The 22,720-nt window shown below is 47.6% G+C and overlaps 1 protein-coding gene across 2 annotated transcripts in view; it reads left to right on the top strand.

The window, feature by feature from the left end:
• Window positions 1–840: 840 nt before the first annotated feature.
• MAML3 (mastermind like transcriptional coactivator 3) overlaps window positions 841–22,720 on the top strand; it is a 389,550-nt gene continuing 367,670 nt past the window's right edge. For both annotated transcript variants that reach the window (XM_059697995.1, XM_059697996.1), the window contains exon 1: window positions 841–2,226. In XM_059697995.1, the coding sequence (XP_059553978.1) occupies window positions 1,756–2,226 (471 nt within the window). In that variant the 5' untranslated portion in view covers window positions 841–1,755. The remainder of the gene's footprint in view (window positions 2,227–22,720) is intronic.

The following is a 22,720-nucleotide window of genomic DNA, read 5'->3' on the forward strand; positions in this document are numbered from 1 at the left end:
GTTCTAGTGCATGAAATCTGCAATCTTTCCACTTGATTTACGAAGGGCCCTTAATTACTGCTGTCATTAGCACCTAGTGTTCAAAACAGTCTGTTAAAATGTACTGTTAGTCTCACCTTCAAGTCCCTGCTTCTTTAATTTTTTTCCCAAGGGTAAGTAAAACAATAATTGCCTTAATAACAACAATCATATACACTAAATTAAATAATATTCCAAGTCTTTTTGGTGCCTATTTCTTTTTGTTCAGAATTCAGCATGTGTGTGTTAGGACTGGCCTAAAATTTGAACAAGTGTCCATAACGAGGGTTATTACTAGGATAGACTTATTACCTGGGTTTTAGAAACTAGTCACTTATTTGCCTTTTTCTTTCCACTTGGATAGGGATGACAGCTGCTGTGGAGCTTCAATGTTTCTGCCTGGTCATGCACAGTTCTGCAATATAATGCATAAATGTATAACAGCAACTTGGGCTAGCTTGATACCTCTCTTGGAATAAGGAAATCCAGCCAGGCGTGTCCATGTGACCCTCCCTCCCTACCTCCCCCCCCACCCCCCGCGCGTGAGTGTACACACACACACACACACACACACGTTAAAAGTTAATTCATTCCCAAGATCCCCCAGAATCTTTCTTTTTCTCTGTTCTGGCAGCTCTGGTTCCTAGCCTGGGTTGTAGTGAGCTTGGGGGCGTGGGAGGGGCGGGAAGCAGGAGGCCAGGGAGGCGGGAGGCGGGAGCCGGGAGCCGGGCGCCCCGCGCCGGTGTGTGTCGCGCCCGCTCCTGCCGGGTGAAAGTCCGGGCCGGGTTTTGCACCGTGCCCCCGGGCTTGTCTCACGGCCTCCAGCCGCCGCCGCTGCCGTGTTTACTGAGCTCGCGCGTCCTGATATCACTCCGCTGGCATGGAGGAGGAGGAGGAGGTGGAGGAGCGAGAGGAGGAGGAGGAGGCGGCGGCGGCGGCGGTGGCGGCGGCGAGCAGTTGATCATTGTGATGGTGGCAGGAGCAGCGGCGGCAGCGGCAGCCCAGCCGAGCGTTAGGGGCTGCTCTCCGCGCGGCGTTTTGCAAAGGACTTCACCGATCTACTTTTGCAGTCGCCTCGGACTGTCCATGTGTTTACTTCCCCCAGCCCGAGGATTCGCTATCTAGGATCCTGTGAAATGCAACTGAGCAGCCAAAGTACTTTGAGAACACGGGGCGGCATAAACACCAAAACTTTTTTGTGGAAGGAAAATGCAATAAGCAAGCTTGCCGTTTTCCGATGCGGTGTGGAGTGAGTGTGTGTCGCGCGTGTCCGCACTGGAGGCATATGCTTGTGTGTGTACATGGGGTGTGTTTTTCGGTACGTAGGGAGAAAATGCTTGCCAACCACCGGAAATCTCCTGGAATTTATTAGAAAATAATGGATTATAAAAAGAAGGCAGGAGAGGAGCGGATCTCCCCTTGAGTTGCAACCCGATTTGCTGCTGGCTCAGTTTTGTTGTGATTCTTTTTGTTGATAGGTGTCTGATGGCATTCTGATCCCCCCCCCTTTTTTCTCCTTGAGCTTTACAGTTTTTACAAAAAAGGGAAACAAAAAACCACCCCAAAATCTCTCCCCCCGCCTTTTTTTTTTGCCCCGTCGGGATTGCTGTTTCCATCCATGTGCTTGCGTCTCCCCCGCGTTCCACTTAAACTATTTTAATCCTTGGACCCAAGGAGGAGGCTGATAGGGGGGTGGATAAAAAAAGTTCTTCCAAAATAGTGTGCCCGGGGAGCAGGATGGGGGATTTCGCAGCCCCCGCTGCTGCCGCGAATGGCAGTAGTATTTGCATCAACAGTAGCCTGAACAGCAGCCTCGCCGGGGCCGGGATCGGTGTGAATAATACTCCCAATAGTACTCCAGCTGCTCCGAGTAGCAGTCACCCCGCTGCCGGCTGTGGCGGCGGCGGCGGCGGCTCCGGGGGCCACGGCGGCAGCTCGGCGGCCGTTCCCAAGCACAGCACCGTGGTGGAGCGGCTCCGCCAGCGCATCGAAGGCTGCCGGAGGCACCACGTCAATTGCGAGAACAGGTACCAGCAGGCTCAGGTGGAGCAGCTGGAGCTGGAGCGTCGGGACACGGTGAGCCTCTACCAGCGCACTCTGGAGCAGAGGGCCAAGAAATCGGGCGCCGGCAAGCAGCAGCACCAGAGCAAACCCCAGCAAGATGCGGAGGCTGCCTCGGCTGAGCAGAGGAATCACACGCTGATCATGGTGAGGGCGCGCGGGCAGTGGGCACGGGGCGCGCGCGCGCGCCTGGGGGGTGGTGGTGCTGGAGCTTCTTACATTGGGGGACGGGGGTCTGATTTGCACGGCGGGCGAGGTGGGCCGAAGGGTTAATGTCAACTTTTCTGAGAGGGAAAAGCTGCGGTCGCCGCTACCTGTTAATCTGTCAGGCTTGTCAGATGTGGGGAAGAGGGGGCGAGAGGGGAGAAGCCAGTCACGACTGCGAGGGGCGGAGGGAGCCTGGAGGAGCAGCGGAGGGAGGCACTGGAAAAGTTTTTTTCTCCTCTCCTTTTCTTAGATACGGATTTGAAAGAGTGTGAACCCAGAGTTGAAACCTCGCTCCTCCTCTTCATCGCTCCCACCCCACCCCTCCTCTCCCCTCCCCTCGAAAAGCCCCCTCGCCTTCTCAGACCCGTCCCCCTTCGCCCACCCCTCTCCGCACATCCGCCGGGGTCGGGGAGAAATTGATGCTGCCGCAGATTCTGGGCGGGCACCAGGCCCTCAATCCCTAGGGGGGCGGTGGGGGAAGCGAGAGGCGCTCGCCTTTTCTCCCCAGCTCACCCCCTTTGGGCTGAGAAAGTCTGAGAGTTTTGTGAATGAACTTTGAAGTGGGTGAGAAGCGAGCGAGGATGGCCGCAGCGCGCCTCCGCGGGAGCGCGCGCGGATGCGGGGCGCGGGCGCGCTCCTCGGCGGCTGGAGACCCGGGTCTGGCCCGGCAGGTGGAGCTGCGGGTTGGGTCGAGCGGAGAGCGGCCTGGCGGGGGCGGGAGGGGAGAACTGAGTCCTCTGTACCAGGAGTCCCCGCCACGCAACTTCACTGGGGACTGTGTCCCCTCCTCCTCTCAAACTCGCGTGCACTGAGCTTCTCCGCTTCGACCCCCGCCAACTTTCCGGGCCCGGCATAGAAGCCGGGAGGAGTGGATGGTAGCTGGGAGGTGAAAGAGGCTTAAATGGCTGGGTGGGTGGGTTCGAGGTAGACTGAGCAGCCAATGGCTTAACTTCTCCGGGAGGAAGGGGCAGTTCCCACTCCCTAACCCTGAGGGTAGACTCCTTTCTCTTATCTCCTCTCTCAGGTTCTTTTGCTTTCCTTCCAGGGTGGGGGAGGCCGGAAGCTCGGAAAGGTGTCTGCAGCCCCTTCCCCCACCGCGCCGCCCGGGTTAGTGAGGCGCGGGTGTGCGCAGCGGGCCGGGCGGTGGGAGTGTGAGCGCGCGGAGCGCCTTTGCCCGTGCCCCTGGCACACCGCACCTCGATCGGCGGCCCTTGCAGTGTGCGGTGGATAAATCGCACCCGTCCTGGGTCTGGGAGTCATCGGCGCCGGGGGCGGTGCGGTGCCGCCGCAGGCTAGTGCCCGGCGCTCGGTGACAAAGAGCCGGCTTGGGGGAGGGGAAGAGGCTAGGCGGCCTCGCTCGCTCCCCACCCTCCCCACCTCCCCCGCCCCGCACGTGAAGAGGAACAATTTGTTTATCTTGGCCTTCAAGATTCCTGCCCTCCTCCCCGTTCTCCGAGGCCGCCCAGCCCCTCCTCCCTGCCCTCCCTCCTTGGCGCGATCCTGCCCAGTCCCGCCGGCAGCACCTTCCTCCTCCCCTTCCTCCTCTCCCAGATCGTCCTCCTGCAGCCCGCTTTCCCCCTCCCTTCTGGGACGCGGCCGTGGGGGAGGGAGCGAGAAACGCTTTGTCCGCCTCGCGGCCCTGCTCCGTCCCGGAGGCCGCGGGCTGGGAGGGGCGCAGCGCCCCGCCGCCCTGCCCCCGCCCCGTGGCCGCTCCCACCCCGCTCCCGCCTCCGCCCTCCGCCCTCCTCCTCCGGCAACGGAGCCAGACCCGCGCGCGAAGAAGAGGCGGACTTGGTTTTGAGGAAGAACGAGTGTCAGAGAGTCAGGGAGGGCGGTTCTCGCTTTACAAACAGGAAGCCCCAAACCACTGGCACACTGTAGCTTGTCTGATTGTCCCCGGAGGCGGGGCAGGCCCTGCATCCTGACTGTATCTCCTGCGCCCTCGGCGTACCTATTTCCCCCAGTCCGCCTGGGCTCTTCTTCCCGCCCCCCTTGCGCCCTTCCGCAGGTCTGGAGACTCACTTTGGGAACCTAAGGATTTGCCAGGCACTAAGGATATCATCCTTGCCTACTCCACGCCCCCTTTTCTGTATTTGTTCGCGCGGATGGCGTAGAAATGGGCTGTTTTCGTAAAGCCCCCAAATCCCAGCACCACGGAATCTCCCCCGACCTTTGGGGTGGAGAGCTGCTGTGGATCTGACCTCGTCCGCTGGGCACCACTGGAACAAAAGCCAGCGCCTTCCCCTGTGCTCAGTCGCTTTACCTCGCGGAGCGACAGCAGTAGAGTTTACGGCCAGAAAGTTTTTGTGTTCAGGTGGTGTTCTATGGAGGGTGCCACATGGGCCCTCGGAGGGGCCCAGGGGAGGTCTCGGGGTGCGCGCGCCTGTGTTCAAATACGTCCGCAGGTGGAAGCAAGCCCAGGATGCTGACTTCACCTGGAAGGACGTAGCAAGCCCAAGCGAGGGCTTACTTTTGAAAATGCAAAGATACTGCTTACTTGAAAGGATGGTGTGCAGAATCGGAGCGTACTCTAGCTTCAACTGTATTTCACATGCATCTCTCGCGGATACCGGTGGCAAGTATGTGTGCTGAGTGTGATGGAAACAAACAGCCTTAAACCTTAAGCAAAGGATTGCATGTGAATTCTATGTACCACAAAAAGGAAACAATCAACTCCATCCTCTACAATTTACTTTTCTTTAAAAATAATTAGGAATTCACATTGGCCCCTGAAATGAAAGGGTATTGTAACTTAGCCTGTGTACGAGATAAACTCTTGAAAAAGGGGTTGCAAAGAAAATGTTGATCTTGATTTTCTTGAATTGGCTGCTGGCTTATAGTTGTGCTCTGGTAGGGCACAGAGCAATTATATGTAGTTCACACACTGGGCCCCTTATTTGGAAAGCCCTAAAGAAAATCAGTAGTCAGTCAGAACCAAATAATAATAATAATAATAATAATAATAATAATAATAATAATAATAATAAAGATGAATAGGATTCTTTTCTGTTTTATTGCTATTGTTTACCTTCGTAGAGCCAATATGTCCAAAGTACTAAATATCGATCAGTTCTCTTTCTGCCTGGTTTGGGTTAAGAAGGCTGTCTAATCAGGCCTTTACCTCTTGATTTGTTTTCTTATCTCACACATTTACAAGCATATGCATGAAAAACAAACAAGCAAACAAAAAGCAGGGTGGATGAGGTGAAACAGAAACCTTCCTTGGCTCCAGACTGCTGGGAGGGGCCTGGGTTTTGCGTGGGTCTCTAACAGCCCTGTTAGAAAGCCTGGTGCATAGGCCGCGTTGGAAGCTGCATTACCTGGACATGTAGTCGAACGCTTTTTCCCTGACACACACTTTATTTATACAGAAGTGTTCCCCTCCAGGATTTATTGGTGAGGCCTATTGATTTCACTTATTAGAGAGTCTCAGTTGAAAATGTGCCTTTTCCTAAAATAGTTTTAATTATTTGTGGTTATAGAAGGAGACATTGTTCATTCTCTGTACTTGGAGCTGCACTCCTGCTTATATTAAGGTATATTCCAACCGACAAATTCATTTTCAAGCCAAAGATACATGGACTTGACAAAGGTGTAATCACTCAGGCACACCAAAATGCATGACAGTGCAGTCTTCAGATTTGCAAAATGGTGGTAGTAGGCCTTGATCTGGCTAAGTTCCCCTGTTTTCATCACCATTTCACTACCTTAGCGCCATCGTAATTTTCAGAGCATGCTTAATTTATACACAGCTTACTGACTGCAGGAATCTAGGCGATTCCTGCTCTGAAGTGTTTATCCCATAAAATTCATTTGGTAATAAGCATATTAATTATTGAATGTTAGAGAACATCGTAGCCTATCCAGAACGTTCTCATCCATTCCTGGACTAGATCCAGGAAATGTCATCATATCAGTCCATCGCTAAAGCTCCTTATAAATGAATCTGGTTTCCTGTTTCTTATCCTGTTGAAGGTAAATCACTGGCTCTGTATCCAGTTGTTTTTGCGAGCTTGTAATGTCAAACCACTTGTAAAGCTTTCCTCTGGACCTTTCATTGGCTTCTCCTCTTCTGCTGTCCTGGGTTACAAGATTGACATGTTTCTTGAAAAGCCTTCCATAGCCCAAGAGCCCACATAGGTGTACCTTACATTTGTGAAAAACTACTTTGAAATTTCATTTCTCTGTGCTTCATAAGTGCTTGTCTTTTCTTTGAAATTTCAAGAATCATTCCCCCCCCCCCCAAAAAGCTCTAGTGCAGCGGTTCTCAACCTGTGGGTCGCGACCCCTTTGAGGGTCGAATGACCCTTTGACAGGGGTTGCCTAAGACCATCGGCAAACACATATAATTACATACTGTTTTTGTGATTAATCACTATGCTTTAATTATGTTCAATTTGTAACAATGAAATTGGGGGTCACCACAACATGAGGAACTGTATTAAAGGGTCATGGCATTAGGAAGGTTGAGAACCACTGCTCTAGTGCATATTAATTGTTATTTATGTCTTTTGTTATGGTGCATTTTATTTAGTGCTGGGCAGCCAGTGATCGGAAAAGTAGAAGCAGAGTTAGTTAATCATTAATCATAATCTATAAAATGCTCTCAGGCCCAGTTGGTTCCCAGGGAAAGCTGAGTTTTCAGGCAGGTAATATATGTGACGCTTTCCATCCTGTCTCATTAGAATTATAAGCAAGCTTTAGAACCTCACTGGGAAAAGAAACAGTCCAGGTGCATGAGGGTCTTAAACCTTAAAATAATTAGATAGAGTTATTTTCTAAATACTTCTCTGAGACCAAGAGCCAACTGTTGTTTAAGAGGTTTCCTGACCGGGTTCTTCCATTTGGTTTAGATAATAATGGGGGAGACATCTCTCCTAGCCTCTCTCCCACCCATCCCTCCCACCTCTCCTCCTTCTCTCCCCTTAGTGTGCTACATACCTGGAAGGAGTCTAGTATGAGAAACCATGGTGCACATTACATAGTAATTGTTGGACACATTAGAAGTACTTGTGTTTCATTTAACGTCATTGATGGAATATTATTTGTGATGAGTGCTCTATGTTTGTTATTTAACAGTCCTGCATTCTTGGAACTTAGGATGACCAAAGTCTGTCATCTTTTTCACATTACCCATCACAGAGAACTGAAATCAATCAATCAGACATTAAAATCTTATAATGAGGGATATATTTAAAACCTGAGACTTCATAATCTATGCCTTTTAACTTTCCCAACTAGCTTTGCATTTTTTGAAACTCTGTTATTCGGAGCTGGTTTTCAGTCTTCAGATCCTGTGGGTGCTTGCTTTGTTTCCCTTCCCCTCCTACTGCCAGCCTTTTGGTCTTTGATCTTTATCACCTTTACCAAAGGTTGGGAAGAAGCACTAAGAAGAGAGATTTAATTTTGGTGCTTCCTACTCTCATAATAACATCACTGAGTGAGATTCCAATTATTTTAGATCAGTTATGGATTTGGTTTTGCATACCATGTACTCTTTATTAGCACAAAAATAGAGAATAGACTGAATTTTACAATTTCATTCATCCCTTCAACTACATTGGTACATAGACCCTAATACTTCGTATAAGTTAAACTACTAAATCACATTCTTACATCCAAGACTTTTGCAATGTTTATTCTTTGTAGACTTTCAGTGTTATTCTAGCTAAGGTTAAGGGGATAACAGGTTTTTTTGTTGGTTTGTTTTTTCAGCAGCATTAGGCTTGATGCCAGTGACTTCTCAACAGCTTCAGGCTGAGTTATATCCCCTCCTCATGACATTTTAAGTAAAGTACTATGCTTTACTTTCCTGTTCTTTTAAACTAATTTGTCATTGGTTTCTGCCCCCAAAAAACCTGATTTACAGGTGACTGTTCCACAGTTATAGGATCCCCCAAATTATAGTTCCATTAAAAAATACAGCATGCTTTTCAGGCAGATGCATTCCAAAAATTCATTATTCATGTTTGTTACTTGGAAATGCAGCTTCTGCGAATCAGCTATCACCAAGAACTGATGAATTATCCTTCACTTAAAATTGTTGTGTATGTTCAAATCTAAGAAAGTTTAAAGGGCTAAAGAAATAAGAACTAAAGAAATACTCAGGAGATGGAGTTAAGAGGCTGCTATATATAAAAATGCTTCAAAATCCCAGGCTTCCATTCAGAGAAGGAGCACACTTTTTTTTTTTTTTTTTTGTAAGTCTACCTGGCTATTGCATCTGTTAAACAGTTTGCGATGTGGGTAAGCAACTGCATTTAGGAAAGAAGCACAGCATTCCCCGAGGGCCAGATACACACAGGCATGGAAAAAAGAAATGACTGCCAGTGGCTTGGGTTTTTTAAGGCAAGCTATGCACACTGTCCTTGGGGGATTTAATACAAATCTCAAAAGGCTCAAGGTATTTCCTCTGACATAAGGAAAGTGATTCCTGGAGAATCATTTAGACACTTCTTTTTAATTATGTTGGACCTCCCATTGGTTGGAATGACCTTTATGCTGAAGTAGGAGCTTTGAAAATATGAATAACTTATAGCCATCCTCCTTAGCAATGGCTTAACAGCTGTAGAAAACTTAAGTGAAATGTTTAATTTTTAACTAACCACCTCCAGCATTTCGTTTCTGACTCCTTCACTCTCCATCCTGTTGGGGAGAATCTGGTATGTCATGTTTCCTGGTGTGAACTCTCTCCAGCGTTTGCTTGGACACCCCGAGAGTTTCTTAGGACACGTTCCGTATCTCCCCTCCATCGCAGGATACCTTTCTGAACCTCCAGAAAACTCGTGTCTGGGCAGGCACTTCTCTCCCTGCAAAGGAGAAGTTGAAGAGCCCTGAGTCTGTTTGTGCAGCTTCAGCCCGGGTCGTAACGATGACTCCTAAGCTTGCAGGGCTCTAAAAGACAAGCTCCGCAGTGCCCTTTATCCTCACAGTGGCTGGTTATTTCTTTCTTTGATTGTTTGGTAGATGTTGAAAGTAATCAGTGATTGACAGTGAATCTAAAGGGACTGGTACCCACTGATGGGCTTTAAGGAAGTGCGGTACATCAGGGAGGAGAGGCCAGAGGGGTTGAGGGTTTCGCATCCCCTGGAATGGATGGCCAGGGAGAGACACATAAGGAAGATGCTGGGTTTTGCTTCTTTGTGGTGAACAGACGGTACCTGCCTGGTGCACCTGGCGCCTTGGGAGTTTGCAGAGGTAAAGTATGCTTTTTGTAATCTGTTCTGAGCCTGCAGACCCCACTGAAATGCAAGTATGTATTTTCCAGAGCGAATGGCGATATTGTTTGGAAATGGAAAGAAATCCATTTCCTAAAACATTTCAGTGCTCTCTTAAATTATCACTATGGCCATTTGAATGGATTCACGGTGGTTTCCTTTAAATCAGTGATTTTTCATCCCATGGGGATTATGCCCACCCACCCCCAACATTTGGCAACATTGGGAGACATTTGGGTTTTCACAACTGGAGGGATGCTACACTGTGTAGTGGGGAGAAGCCAGGGACGCTGCTAGACCTCCTCCAAGTGCACGCCCCACAAAGCATTACCGGGTCCAAAAGAAGGATTGCTGCTGTTGAGAAACCCTGCTGTAAACAAGGGGCTCCCCTCCATGGTTGCCAATACACAGAGCAGAGACACTCACAACTTCCCCAGCACGCTCACTGCCCGCGGAGTGGAGCGGGGAGGCGCTGCCATGTGGGAGAGTGGCTGGGAAGAAGTCAGAGGACTGCTGCCTTGGATTTCGGCTCCAGCCCTGTGACAGGCCAGCTTTTCGTTTCCTGTCTGCCTCCGTCTCCTTGCCTGTCAGGAAGGTGAACAGTACTCACTCGTTTTACCTTCCAGTGTAGTCGTTAGGCTCAAATGAAATGCTAGGCCTATTTTTGTGAATCACGTTCATTTTGCTTCATTGTTTGCCTCCTGCCCACATGCAGACGTAAAGTTGAGTGGTGTGAGGCATGGTTCACTCATGCACAGGCCAAGGTCTAATGACTAGGCATTGAGCAAGGGCTTCCTATTGGACAGCATTTCCAGGCCCTGGGATACAGTGGCATCCTTGCTGTCTCTGGCTCACACAGCAGGGCACCGTTTCATGTTTCAGATGAGGTATATGAAACGGTCTTTGTGGTTTTAGGAGAATGTGCTAATGGAGGTCATTAATAAACTAACATTTAGGAAAATCCTAAGGGTGCTAAATGCTTTGTATCTTCTTACAACCTTTCTATAGCTGTAGCGTTCTTGCATTGTTTTCTAGAACAGCATTTTTTTTTCTTTCTTTTAATATTTTATTGATTTTTTACAGAGAGGAAGGGAGAGGGATAGAGAGTTAGAAATATCGATGAGAGAGAAACAACGATCAGCTGCGCCACCCCCTACTAAGGATGTGCCCGCAACCAAGGTACATGCCCTTGACAAGAATCGAACCTGGGACCCTTGAGTCCGCAGGCTGATGTTCTATCCACTGAGCCAAGCCAGTTAGGGCCTTTCTTTCTTTTTTCTTTCTTATAAAATCACTTTGTCAGTGGAGAGGATTAGCTGGCACGACAGAGAATAAGGTGAAAGTATGGTTGTTAAAAATGAGGTAGATAATCATCTTTGCTTCCCTTGTTTTGACCAGGTGACTTGTAAGCACCATGGCTTGACATCAAGATTTTAGAGGAAATTAGACAAAGAGGAAAGCATTTAGAAGGAGCAAGCAAAGCAAGGTGGTGCAAGACTTGCTTCCATGTCACAGGAAGGACAGGTGGAAGACCTGGAGGTGTTCAGTCTGACTTAGGAGATGATATGGTTGCTTTCTTAACATATTTGAAAGGCTGCCATGTAAGAAAGGACTAGATGGGCTCTTTGTGGCCTCAAGGGGATAGGTTAGGATCAGTGGTTGGCAGTTATTAGGAGCCAGGTTTGTTTTAATATTAAACACACACAACGCACAATTACATGAAAATTAAAGCTGTTCAAAGATGAAATAGGCTGTCTTGATGAGTGAAAATGTTCTAGCAAAAAGTTGTTCAATTGGCTGAAATATTGCAGAAGGGATTTCAACATCTTATTTATTTATTTATTTATTTAAAGATATTTTTATTGATTTTAGAGAGGAAGGGAGAGGGAGGGAGAGATAGAAACATCAACGAGAGAGGATCACTGATTGGCTGCCTCCTGCATGCCCACTACTGGCGATCGAGCCTGCAACCCAAGCTTGTGCCCTTGACCAGTCCACAGTCCAATGCTGCATCCACTGAGCCAAACCACCTAGGGCTCAACATGTTCTTTATTAAATTATAACACTTTAAAATAATATTGAAATAAAACAGCAGTTAGATAAGGACAAGGACTTTCTCTCTTTCTTCATCTTTCTATCCTCATGACCAGAAAAAGACCTACCTGTACATGGGAGGAACACTAAATATGTGTGGAATAAATTAACTGCAAGTAAGTAGATTAAGAAGTGAGGTAATTCCTCTCTCTCAATGTTACCCCCTTCTTAGAAGTTACCATGGTTTAGAATATCTCTCTCCAGACCTTCTTCTGTTTGCTTACATGTATACTAAATGTTGTATATCATTGGATGTTAGTTTTTTCCTACATCAATGAAATTATATTACACAAGGTTTTGAGATCCACTTTTTCCACATACTGTATTTCGGAGAGCTATCCAAGTCAACACATGTAGATTAGATCCTCAATTCATTCTTTTTAACTCTTAGATGGCATTTCATAATGTGAATGTTCCATAGTTTGTTGAATGATCCCCTGTTGTAAGACACATTGGTAGTTTCTCTCTCTCTTTTTCTCCCCTCCCCCCCGCCGTTGCCAATTTAACATTACTACAATGAACATCCTTATCCATATTTCCCCTGTACATATGTCAGCATTTCTGTAGCACAGATTAGGACTTCTTTCTATAGATGTAATTTGTATAAACAGAAAAAGTTGGCCAAAAAAATGTCTTGATCTAAAATGATATCATATAGCATCTGAATTATATTACTACCCATTTTAGGGCAGATGATAATTGTGTCTCCTTTAAAACATTGCTTTAAAAGGTATCGACCCTAGTAACTGGTGTTGGTCTTCGCAATCTAGGGGAAACATGATTCGTCTTCAAAGTCGGTATATCTGGCAACACATCTTACAGGAATGACTTTCCTTCTTTTCCTCTGGCCTAAAGAAGAAGTTAGGAAGACTCGGCTTACCCCTCCTGCTCAGGCCCTGAGGGTGGGAAAGTCACTTCCTTGAACAAGTTTGTAGTTCCTTCCCTTTCCCCCGGCTTTGTGTCTCACAGGCCCGTGTGGCTGTATTTCTAGAATGTAGTTCAGTTGGTGACGCAGTGCCTGGGGTGGCCGTGGGTGCAGGTTTGCGTGGTCATACAAATCTCAGGTCTGTGAGCTGCCACCTCCTACAGGTTAAATTGCCCTGACTAATCCAGTCGTCTGTGTAATGTGGTAATAACAACCTGCTGACCTGGCCGACTGTGGAAAAGGCATCAAAATGGACTCACCTTGACAGCCACCGGCAGCATCTGTTTAGACAGTGAGGGGTCCTCTCGGTTTTCATTGTACACGCGCGCTGGGGGGGTCTGAGGGCTGCCTTTCACTGGAGTCCTTGGGCATCCTGGTTTACCTCTGGCGTAGCAGCTTCCCTCCCCCGAGACACTACTAACTGGAGCCTCTATTTTTACGGAGCCAGAGCGCTTTGGCTCCAGAATCCATGCTCTTGGCTGCTACATTATTCTGCCTTCACCTCGCGGAGGTGTTCCTTCCGGAAAAGGCTGTGTGAGCACCTGCATTTCTTCAACAACCTCTTCAACAACCGTACTCTCCCCAGGAGGAGTCTTCACCTTCCTGACTTGCCTTCAGGTTTTAAGATCCATTTGAACAAGAGGCAAAATGAAGACGCGTGGTGGTGCTGGGCCTTGCCCGTTTCATCACGAGGAGCCCCGCTTTGTCACCTCCTGGCCTCCCTCCTCCTGGCCTGCGTGCCTCCCTTTCCCCTGTCCTTTACCACTGCTTGTTTCACCGTTGTCACAGTGACAGGGCATCCGCAAAGCTGTACAAGATGTAGGTGGCACTTATCTGAACCACAGAAATAAGCCAAGGGTGGCGTGGAAGTGCTTGGCCGCCTCAACTTTACAGGCCGTTCTCTACTAAGTGACTCCGGTGAACTAGGCATCCTGCTTCCATGCGTGACAGCGATTTCCAACCAGTGTGCCGCCGGAATTGTGAAAAAATGCAGTACCTGACTGTTTAGTCGGGGCGCTGACTTCTTTTCCCTTAGATTGTCAAATAAAAATATGACCTGGCCGGTGTGGCTCAGTGTTTGAGCGTCGACCTATGAACCAGTAGGTTACGGTTCAATTCCCGGTCAGGGCACATGCCTGGGTTGTGGACTCAATCCCCAGTGCAGGGCGTGCAGGAGGCAACCTATCAGTGATTCTCATCATTGATGTTTCTATCTCTTCCTCCCTCTCCCTTCCTCTCTGAAATCAAGAAAAATATATTAAAAAATAAAAAAATGACAACAGCCAGCAAACACAATATCTGTAAAGTGGGAATGAATTAAATTACACTTATTTTTTTTGTCAGATTGGCAAAAAATATATCTCTTGGCATGCTGCAGAATTTTAGTAATTCATCCGTGCCATGAGATGAAGAAGGTTGATGACCTAAATGCTGCTTTGTGGCAGCCATTTTCTGCCATTTATCTGTGGGACGTAGCATCTTAGTGAGAAAAATCCTTTTAGCCAGCTAAGGTAATGGGCTAGGACTAGGTGCTTAGAGCGGACTTCAGGGTGTGGGATTCAGACTGAAGGCAGCGAGGTCTCTTCTGTTTCAATAGCTTGAAGAGCAACAGTTGGCTGTGTGCGTGAAGGAGGCTTGCTCCTGATCTCGCACCCGGGCCGTCCACTGTGGTAACTAAGAGACCGTTAAAGTTGCTGCTCGGATCAGGCCCTATGATGTCACTGCTGTCAAGTTAAGTTTAAAGAGTCAAGTTTAGTTTTGCTACTCTACTGTCTCTCTGAGGAGTGTCATCTCACTTTTGTATTTGTTTCTGATTTTCCCTGGATCTGTTTCTTTCCTTTCTAGTGCGAGAATGTTATGAAGATGACTTTCATCTCTGTGCAAGGTGAGCTACTGCCTTGCATTTTCTATGAAGTATAACATTTACCTTTCTATTGGTGGTGAGCAGATAAATGGTTATCAGATTATAATTATTAAACAACAACGACTTTCTAAAAGCTATTGAGATTGCAGCCATGTTGCTGTAAACTTCGAATTTCTGATTCCTTTGGAAAGCATTTTCTTATCCTCTTTGAAAAAGTGCAGAGGTAATTTGTAACAGCTAATAAATGACTAGAATCAAGTCGTGCCTTATTATGGTGTTTCCGACTGTCCAACCTCAGGGAGAAGCAACCAAAGGACTTGTATGCATGCATATTAGCATGACCAATGGACACGGACACTGGGGTGCTGGAGGGTTGTCCTCAGGGATGGGAGTGGCGGGGGTGGGGGGGGTAATGCGGGGGAGGCAGAAAGGAGACATGTAATACTTTAAGCAATAAAAGTTGTTGGATTTTGCTTAGAAAATATGGTAATAGATTATTCTGAGTAGTAAATATAAAACACCTAGCAAAGTTCGCAAAATTATCTGTAAGAATTCAAGACATGTTAATTTTTTATTATTAGCATCGAATAAGCTTATACTATTTCAAAAAAGAAAAACATGTTACAAAAAGTGTTTCAGACCTATTGGTTTTTCTTAAGGGAGTTTAATAACTATGGTTATATACTTTTAATCGGAGTACCTGAGTTAATATTTTTGCAAAGAAATCTGACATGTCAGGACCCAAGAAAATTTTCTGGATACTAAGTAAAAGGAATAAGATAACACTGTTTTGATAGTTTACTCTTGAGTTTTGGCTTCAGAAGTGATAAAATGCCAGTTCCCAGCAGGAGTAAAATATACATTCCCTGTGGTTGCTCCCCTTTTCTGTCCTGGGCTCCTCTGTCCCCATTTCTAATCTACTGTGGAATTCAGTCCTTTCCCCTGTCTCAGTGAGTAGAGTGTGTGGCTAGAGCAAGGGCCGCCTTTGCCCAGCGTGCAGGTGGTGTTTATCTTTAATCACCCCAGGTATTTTCTCACAGTGGTGTGTCCAGATCCACACCTCAGGATGGTAACATTCTGTGACTCTTCACATCCTGCACTCGCCCTTGACCAGATGTTTGGTAAACAGAGGTGGCTTGTGTAAAGAAGCAACTTCTTCTCAGTGTAGAAGTTGGTGTGGCTCAATGGTGGAAAACCTATTTTGCAGTTTAACCAGACATTCCTAAGTGCTTTGCAGCTGCTACTGGGTTTTTAAAAACATTTATGGTCTTCCATGAGGCTGGGAACCAGGATTTGAGATTTGGATCTCACGTGGCTTAATTCCCAGAACCTATAGAAGGAATATGTGAAAAAAGGTTGTTTGTCATCACAGCAAATAGCCACATGCAAGAACTATTCTGGGCAGGTTGTACCTGTTAGAGTGGAGCAGTCTGGAGGCCACAGCGAGCCGAACACGCAGCGGTAACTGAGGGTGACCAAGTGCGGTCAGCTGGGACTTTGCGGATCAAGGCTATCTGGCAGGGGCTATTGAAACTCAAATGGGCTGTTGCTTTTTTCAGTGTTTGATCCTTTTCTTAGATTGAAAGGACTGATATGAATTGTTCAGGGCCTTTTATTACCGTTGAGTCTGTGGTCCAAGATTGGAATGAGAACGCGGAGAAATAGGTAACAACAGCAAGGGAGCGTAATGACAGTGTGAGCTTGTGGGCGTCGTGTGCTTTGTCCCCTTGGCCAGGCACAGGTCGTCTGTGTTACTGGTTTGGTAGGCTTGGTATTTATCTGTGGTCTGGAATGTCGGAGGATTGCAAACCTAAGAATTTTGCTTCCCTCTTTACCCTAAAGTGATGGAATAGTCCAGCCTCGGGCAAACTACCGCCCGCGGGCCGGAATGAATAAAACTAAAAAAAAAAAAAAAAAGACCGTACCCTTTTATGTAATGATGTTTACTTTGAATTTATATTAGTTCACACAAACACTCCATCCATGCTTTTGTTCCGGCCCTCCAGTCCAGTTTAAGAACCCATTGTGGCCCTCGATTCAAAAAGTTTGCCCACCCCTGGTTCTGATATTGGCTCATGGGGTTGGGGACAACCATATATGGAAGGGGATGCGAGGGTGGGAGCAGGGGCTGGCTGTGGTATTCTCATTCACTCTTTCTAATGCCATTTTCACTACTCTATTAGCAAAGAGTGGATACTTTAGATAATTATTTATGTCTGTCTTTTCCTTCACAGTATAATGCACACTTCACTTGTTTTCTTCAACTTTTCATAATATATGTGTTTATGATACACTGAAGAGCAATAAATTTGTGAAGGGAGATAATTAGCTTTGACAGACTTACAGAAAATGAGCCTATAAGAGGAAGAAGCAGGAGGGTTGCTTAAGAAAAGGATTCCATTACTGGGTTTAGGGAAATTATCCAGATAGGAAATTCTTCAGTGTTTTAAAATTCACAACCCTGCGGGTGGCACAGGTTATAGGAAGAAGTGGGTCATTTTGTGATTTTTAAAAACGGCAATATTTTTCACAGTTAAAAAAAATAACTCTGCTTTTAATTCGCAAAATAGAATTTTTAAATGGAGAAATTGAAGATACGGAGCGTTAGAATGGGAGGCAGAAGCAGGAAGTCAGCCTCTGGCATTGAAAATGCCTCCTGTTGTCTGTGGCCTGCTCTGACTGTAATCTGCCCTGGCATGAGTGCACAGCGCTTTGAGGAACTGTTGGTTAATAGCTATCTTACCTTAAAGAATAGTTTTCCTTTCCCTTTGGTGGCTCGTGCACTCGTGGAAGGGGCCTCCGAGAAACGTGGCTCACTCAGCATCAAGTGACTCAGGGCTCCCCCCCCCCCCCCCCGAAATCTTCTCAAAGGGGACAAGGAAAGCGTGTCTGGTTCTGTGGAGAAAGAGATTAACCATGGGTTGGGTTGTTAGTCTTACTATTCTTGTATATAATTTTCTACTTTCTGGGTTAAAAGAAAACTTGTGGAACAGAGTGTGAGTGATTATGGCAGAGAAGGTGGGGGGTAGGGGCAAAATTCACATCATCTGAGGTAAGCAAGGCTCCGGTATCGCCGTCATTTCTATGGCGCATCCTGCCTGGGCCCCATCATGCCTCATCCACAGTGGAGGCCCTGATGACACAGGGGGAATAGAACATTCTCAGGTACATTGGCTTCATGCTCATCAGAGAAGAGACATTCTGGGGGAATTCCACGGAGAAAGAGAAAGAAACCGCTTAGGAGGCAGTTCACAGTCAAGCACAGGACGAGTTTCACTTGGTTCCTGCCCGCTCGCAGGGTCTCTCAGCATCGACTAGGGAGTTGCATGGAGGGGCGCCCAGGCGGGAATACAGGAGCTGCGTTTCCCTGTGAACTGAACCCAGGGTCCCTGGGGATCGGAGTGCGGAGCTCCTTTACAATGTCCCGCTTTTCTTCTCTCCACACCCACGAGCTGCTTCTGCCCCCCGCCCACCCCTGTGTCTTTTGTTCCATGAATAAATATTATGTGGTTTGGTGCTCATTACTCTTTGATATGAAAAAAGGCAATTCATTAGGTTGGAGGAGGGGAGGGAGGGAGACACCATTTTTCACCCGGTGCATCAAGCACGGTTACCCTGATTTGAATTCCCAGAAAAGTAATAAAACGGCGAAAATAATGATAAAACAGCTCCTGGGCTGACAGCTGTGCGGCACACGGAGCGCTGGGGCCCGGCCGCAGGACAATATTGCGGAGCATATGGGGACCTCGCAGGCCAGTTGTTGAACTCGGTGGCCGGCTTTTGTTTGAGGGACTCTGCCAGCTTTGGGCCGGTGGTAGCGCTTCAGAAACTTCTAGTCCCCTTGGCAGGCGGGCCCTTGGCGCCGTGCCAGGCTTGCAGTCCCCGGGCTGACGCAGGCCATGTGGAAAAGCTCCTGCTTGGAGAGCATTCACGCCTCCTCACGCTGGTCACTAATCAAATCATTTGTCCAGTGACTATAAACGGGGGGACCCTTTTCCGTAGCAGCTCAGTGGCTCCATCACAAAAGGGAAATGTCCTGCAGGAGTGCCGGTCGGTGATGAGATGCCCGCGTCACCAGCCTCACCTCTCCTCGTGCGAGTGAATGCTGTTCTGTGTTAGTGCTTTTCAGAAGCGCTGTGCACATTACCTCTTCATGCTTCAGGCTCCAGTAGCTAAAACCAGGAGGACTGATCCGGCCAGTGTTGCTAGAAAGGAGAGAGAAGACCCACCTATCTGGTTTTCATAAGACAGTGCTAAAATTGGCCCTCTGCTTCGCTTGGGCCTGTATTTTAAATGTGTGAAGCTGGCATGTGTGTGTGTGCATAAAATGACTAATTAGCTCCACTTCCCTCAGGAGGGGTCTCTCGGGCTGGCCCTGCCAACATGCGCACGGCGGCCAGAGTGGCCCCATCATCATGAATCCCGCTGTGGCACGGCCACCCGTTCTGCTTCCTTTGCTCTCGACTCCGGAGACACAGAAGGGCTGTGGGCCCTGAGAGAGCGGTTCCTGCAGGCCCAGCAGAAGGCGTGTCTCCGAGAGAATCCCCCTCCGGAGGGAGGGCGGTAGCCAGGGCGGCTGTGCTCGTGCGTGAGAATAGTTTTATTTCGGGAGCTCAGAGAAAGCCGACGGAGTGATGTTCTGATTGACAAGCACCACGCGTTACCACTTTCTTGGTCTCTGCGGGACCTGCTTTTGCAGAACACCCTTCCAGGTTGCGTTCTGGTGTTGGGACGAGTGGATTTCTCCTTCTCACGAACAAAGGTCATTGCAAGGCCAAATCCACTGGGAAAAATATACATATGCATGTATATGTATATTCATTTATATCTGTGATGTTCTGCTAATCACTAATCAGAGATTATATTTTAACACAGAGATGCTGCTAGGGGAACTGATTTTTTTTTTTCAGGCTTTAGTTTTACATTGTTGATCACTGGCCTTGCAAACCAATGTTTTTTAAGGGAGGAAACGAGATCTTGCAAACCTGCTGTAAGTGGGCAGGGATGTGCTGGGAGAGTTCACGCCTGGGCCCTGGATGGGATGCAGAGCATCTGGAGGGATGACTAGGCCCTGTTTTCTGTTTACTCTCGAGGCTGGTCACAGCAGCTCCTCGCCCCTGTGAGCATCCTTCCAGCTTTTCCCTGACAGTGTGTTTACACAAGGCAGAATCAGGGGAGAAGTATCTCCGGTTTTACTTTCCTGAGCTGCCTGAGTTAGAGGAGCAATCCTTACCTTCCCTCCCTTTAAGAAATGCGAGCAGGAAGGTAATGACTGGAAAGGCTTACAGTGGACTCTTCCTTATCCTTGCCCCAGGCACTGCTGAGCCAACCACAGCCATTCCTGGAGGTTTTAGTACAGCGATCACAACCTCCCCTGAGGGAGTTCGAGTAGAGGAGGCAGACGGAAGGACTGGGAATAAGAACGAGCGAGCGAGGAGGGAAAGCTGGAGAAAAGGGGGGAAAGGTGAGGGTAAGAAATGAGGTGAAAATGGCGGTAGATGAAGTATCCTTGTTTTCATTAAATTAAGTTTGCGAATGTCTATATAGCCATTTTATGTTTGCACAGTCATATTAGGCCTTCTCGTGGTGCAGCACGTTGTAAGTGGAGCCACAGGGGGACTCAGCTCCCCTACTAGGTCACCAGGTAGGTAGCTGACAGAGCCAAAGGCCAGACTATTGAATGGTCTCCGTTTGGGACAGCTCTTCCAGTTGGATGAAGAGCTATGAATCCAGCCCGGGCTGGCTGGTGTGACTCAGTTGGTTGGGCGTCATCCTGTGCACCAAAAGGTTGCAGGTTCAATTCCAGGTCAGGGCATGCGCTGGGGCTTGCAGGCTTGATCCCTGGTAGCGGGTGTGCAGGCGGCAGCTGATCAATTTGTTACTTTTACACCAGTGTTTCTCTCTCTCCCTCTCCTTTCTTCTCTCTCTCTCTAAATTAATAAAAATATATTTTTTTAAAAAAAGGAATATTAATCTGAAAATCCAGCAGGGTTTTTTGTTTGTTTGTTTGTTGTTATTTATTTATTTTTTATTTTTTTTACAAACTGTTAGGAACTAGAATCTTCAGGGGTTAAGGGCACAGTTCAATTAAAAACAACAACTCCCTCAGTGTGATTTTTATTATAATTATTTAATACCTAAAGGACTGTTATAATTGAATTTCAGGGTGCTTCATTTATACTCCAGCTGGCAAGATTTAGAAATACTATCACTTTGTGGTCCTCTAAGCGCTGTCCCAAACATTCGCAAAATGCCCTGTGATACAATTATAAGTATCTTCTGGGGACCTTGTAATTACGTACTATCTAGTTATCATTATAAAGCACCAGGGGGCTGTGAGCCAATCAGGTGGCATTAGTGGCTGGTTGGTCATAACCCTGTAATTGATATCACAAAGTGCTTTGGGAAATACTACACATTTTATAAGGGCGGGGGGGGGGGCAGTCTGGATTTAGGGGCAGGAAAGGGTTACATACTAATTTTTAAGTTACACAAACAGGACTTTTGTAGTCAGTGCTTATTGATAGGATACTCTGAAACAACTGACTGACAAATTTGTCTAGAATAAATGAAAGATGAAGTGTAAAGATGTAGCCCAGAAACTCTGTAGGTTACCGTGAAAGAAAGGGGGAGGGTACTGTTGGGTATGGAAAGCTGTGTCTTCGTAAAACTAAAATTAAACAAAGAACAATAAGAGAACAGATGCCACGTGTAGGAAATAGTTACTTGATATGGGCGCATAGTAATCTTTGAATGAAAGAGCAGAGTGAATGTTTTCAAAGATGCTTGTGCAAAATCGGAAGTCTTTAGCCTTCTCCTCCCAGGGCCCCGCCGAGGCCTTTACGCGCCGACTTTGCCTCCTTCCAGAGCTCTTTAAAGTGGTCACCACCTCTCAACAGCAATTGCTTCTGAGCAGTGTTCAAAGAACCCTGACATGAGTCCCTTGGTGTATCATTATCTAGTCTCATATTTAACCTTTTTCTAATAGCCTCCCCAAAGTCCAGAGTTTTCTGTTAGTGCCAGGGGAAGCGATAAAAGGTGTTTTCCCCCCTCTTGACTGCACAGCTGTGAGACGTAGAGTTATGTGGAAGTCGTCTCTGTTTTTCCTTTTTCTGTCCTCTGAGGGACCAGGTAGATATGAAAGTGACTTACTGTGGAGATGGGCCCAGCTTTGTGGCAAGTGTCGATGCATTAATAACTTCTCTTTTTGCAATTTTTACGGAGCCCTTCTCTTGCTTAACTCTTTTTGTCTAGGAGAAAGGGCAAGCGAGTAAGTACGTTCATTCAGAGAGTATGTGCCTTTCCTCTTTCCTAAGCTTATGAGTGAAGCGCACAGCCAGGAAGAGGTCAGACACAAGCCGCGCAGTTGCACACAGGCCTGAGAAGAGCAGCAGTGCTCATTTGGTGTAGCCCTTCCCCCTCCCGACACCTCCTTACAGTAAACAAACCCTATTTGTCCAATTGCGGCACAACCTCAGGACCATTGTGCCTTTAGAGGGATGTCACTTTCTTATTAAGAGAAGCATATGGAAATGATGACTTCTCTGATGCCTTTACTGGAGAGAGCACTCCTGAGTCCAGGAGGGCGTGGAACATCAGACCGGTTCGGGTAAGAGGTGGAAAAACCTTCGCCTTCACTCTTCCCAGCGTCTGGCCTGGTGTTGGGGATGGTAGACTGACTACGGATGGGCCATGGAGGGGAGAGCTGGGTGGAAGAAGAAGGGGAGGTGGAACCAGTAAGGACTGCCAGGAGATGTCTGGATGTGGACTCCTCATGACCTAGAATTGATTTTTGCAGTAGAGGGAAAGTTTCTCCACTTTCCTTGGAGGTAACTTGTGGACATTCCATTCTGACTTCCCTTCCTGGCTTGTTACCTACTCAGGCATCTTTGTGGCTCTGCCTCTGCCCTGATTACTTACGCAGCAGCAGCTTGTGGTTCAGTGGGAGGAGTGAGGCCGCCCCCTGAGTGGCTCTCCTCCCTCCGGCCCCTTACTCAGGGCATCCCACCCTTCCCTGACGGTGGCTTTGCCCTGGCTCTCTATGGGTGCTGTGTGCCCATGACGACTATAGCCTTTGGTCTTGGCGGTGGTCTGCTGCTTTAGAAAGCCATTGGCCTGTGCTGGGGGGAAGGTGGAAGGGAAATCTTGAAGGTCTGAACCCAGATGCTGTTTTTTACCATCCAGTCCCTGAAGGCTGTCTCCACTCTGCTCTGACCTTATCAGACAGGTGACACTTCTGGGTTGCTGGGGGTCAGCTCTCAGTTGCCTGGTTCGTACATATGGCCCGATAGTCATGGTTGTTCTCAGACTGAACTATCTACTTCTATCAGTTTG

The sequence above is a fragment of the Myotis daubentonii genome, chromosome 5, assembly GCF_963259705.1.
Source record: "Myotis daubentonii chromosome 5, mMyoDau2.1, whole genome shotgun sequence".
Lineage (NCBI taxonomy): Eukaryota > Metazoa > Chordata > Mammalia > Chiroptera > Vespertilionidae > Myotis > Myotis daubentonii.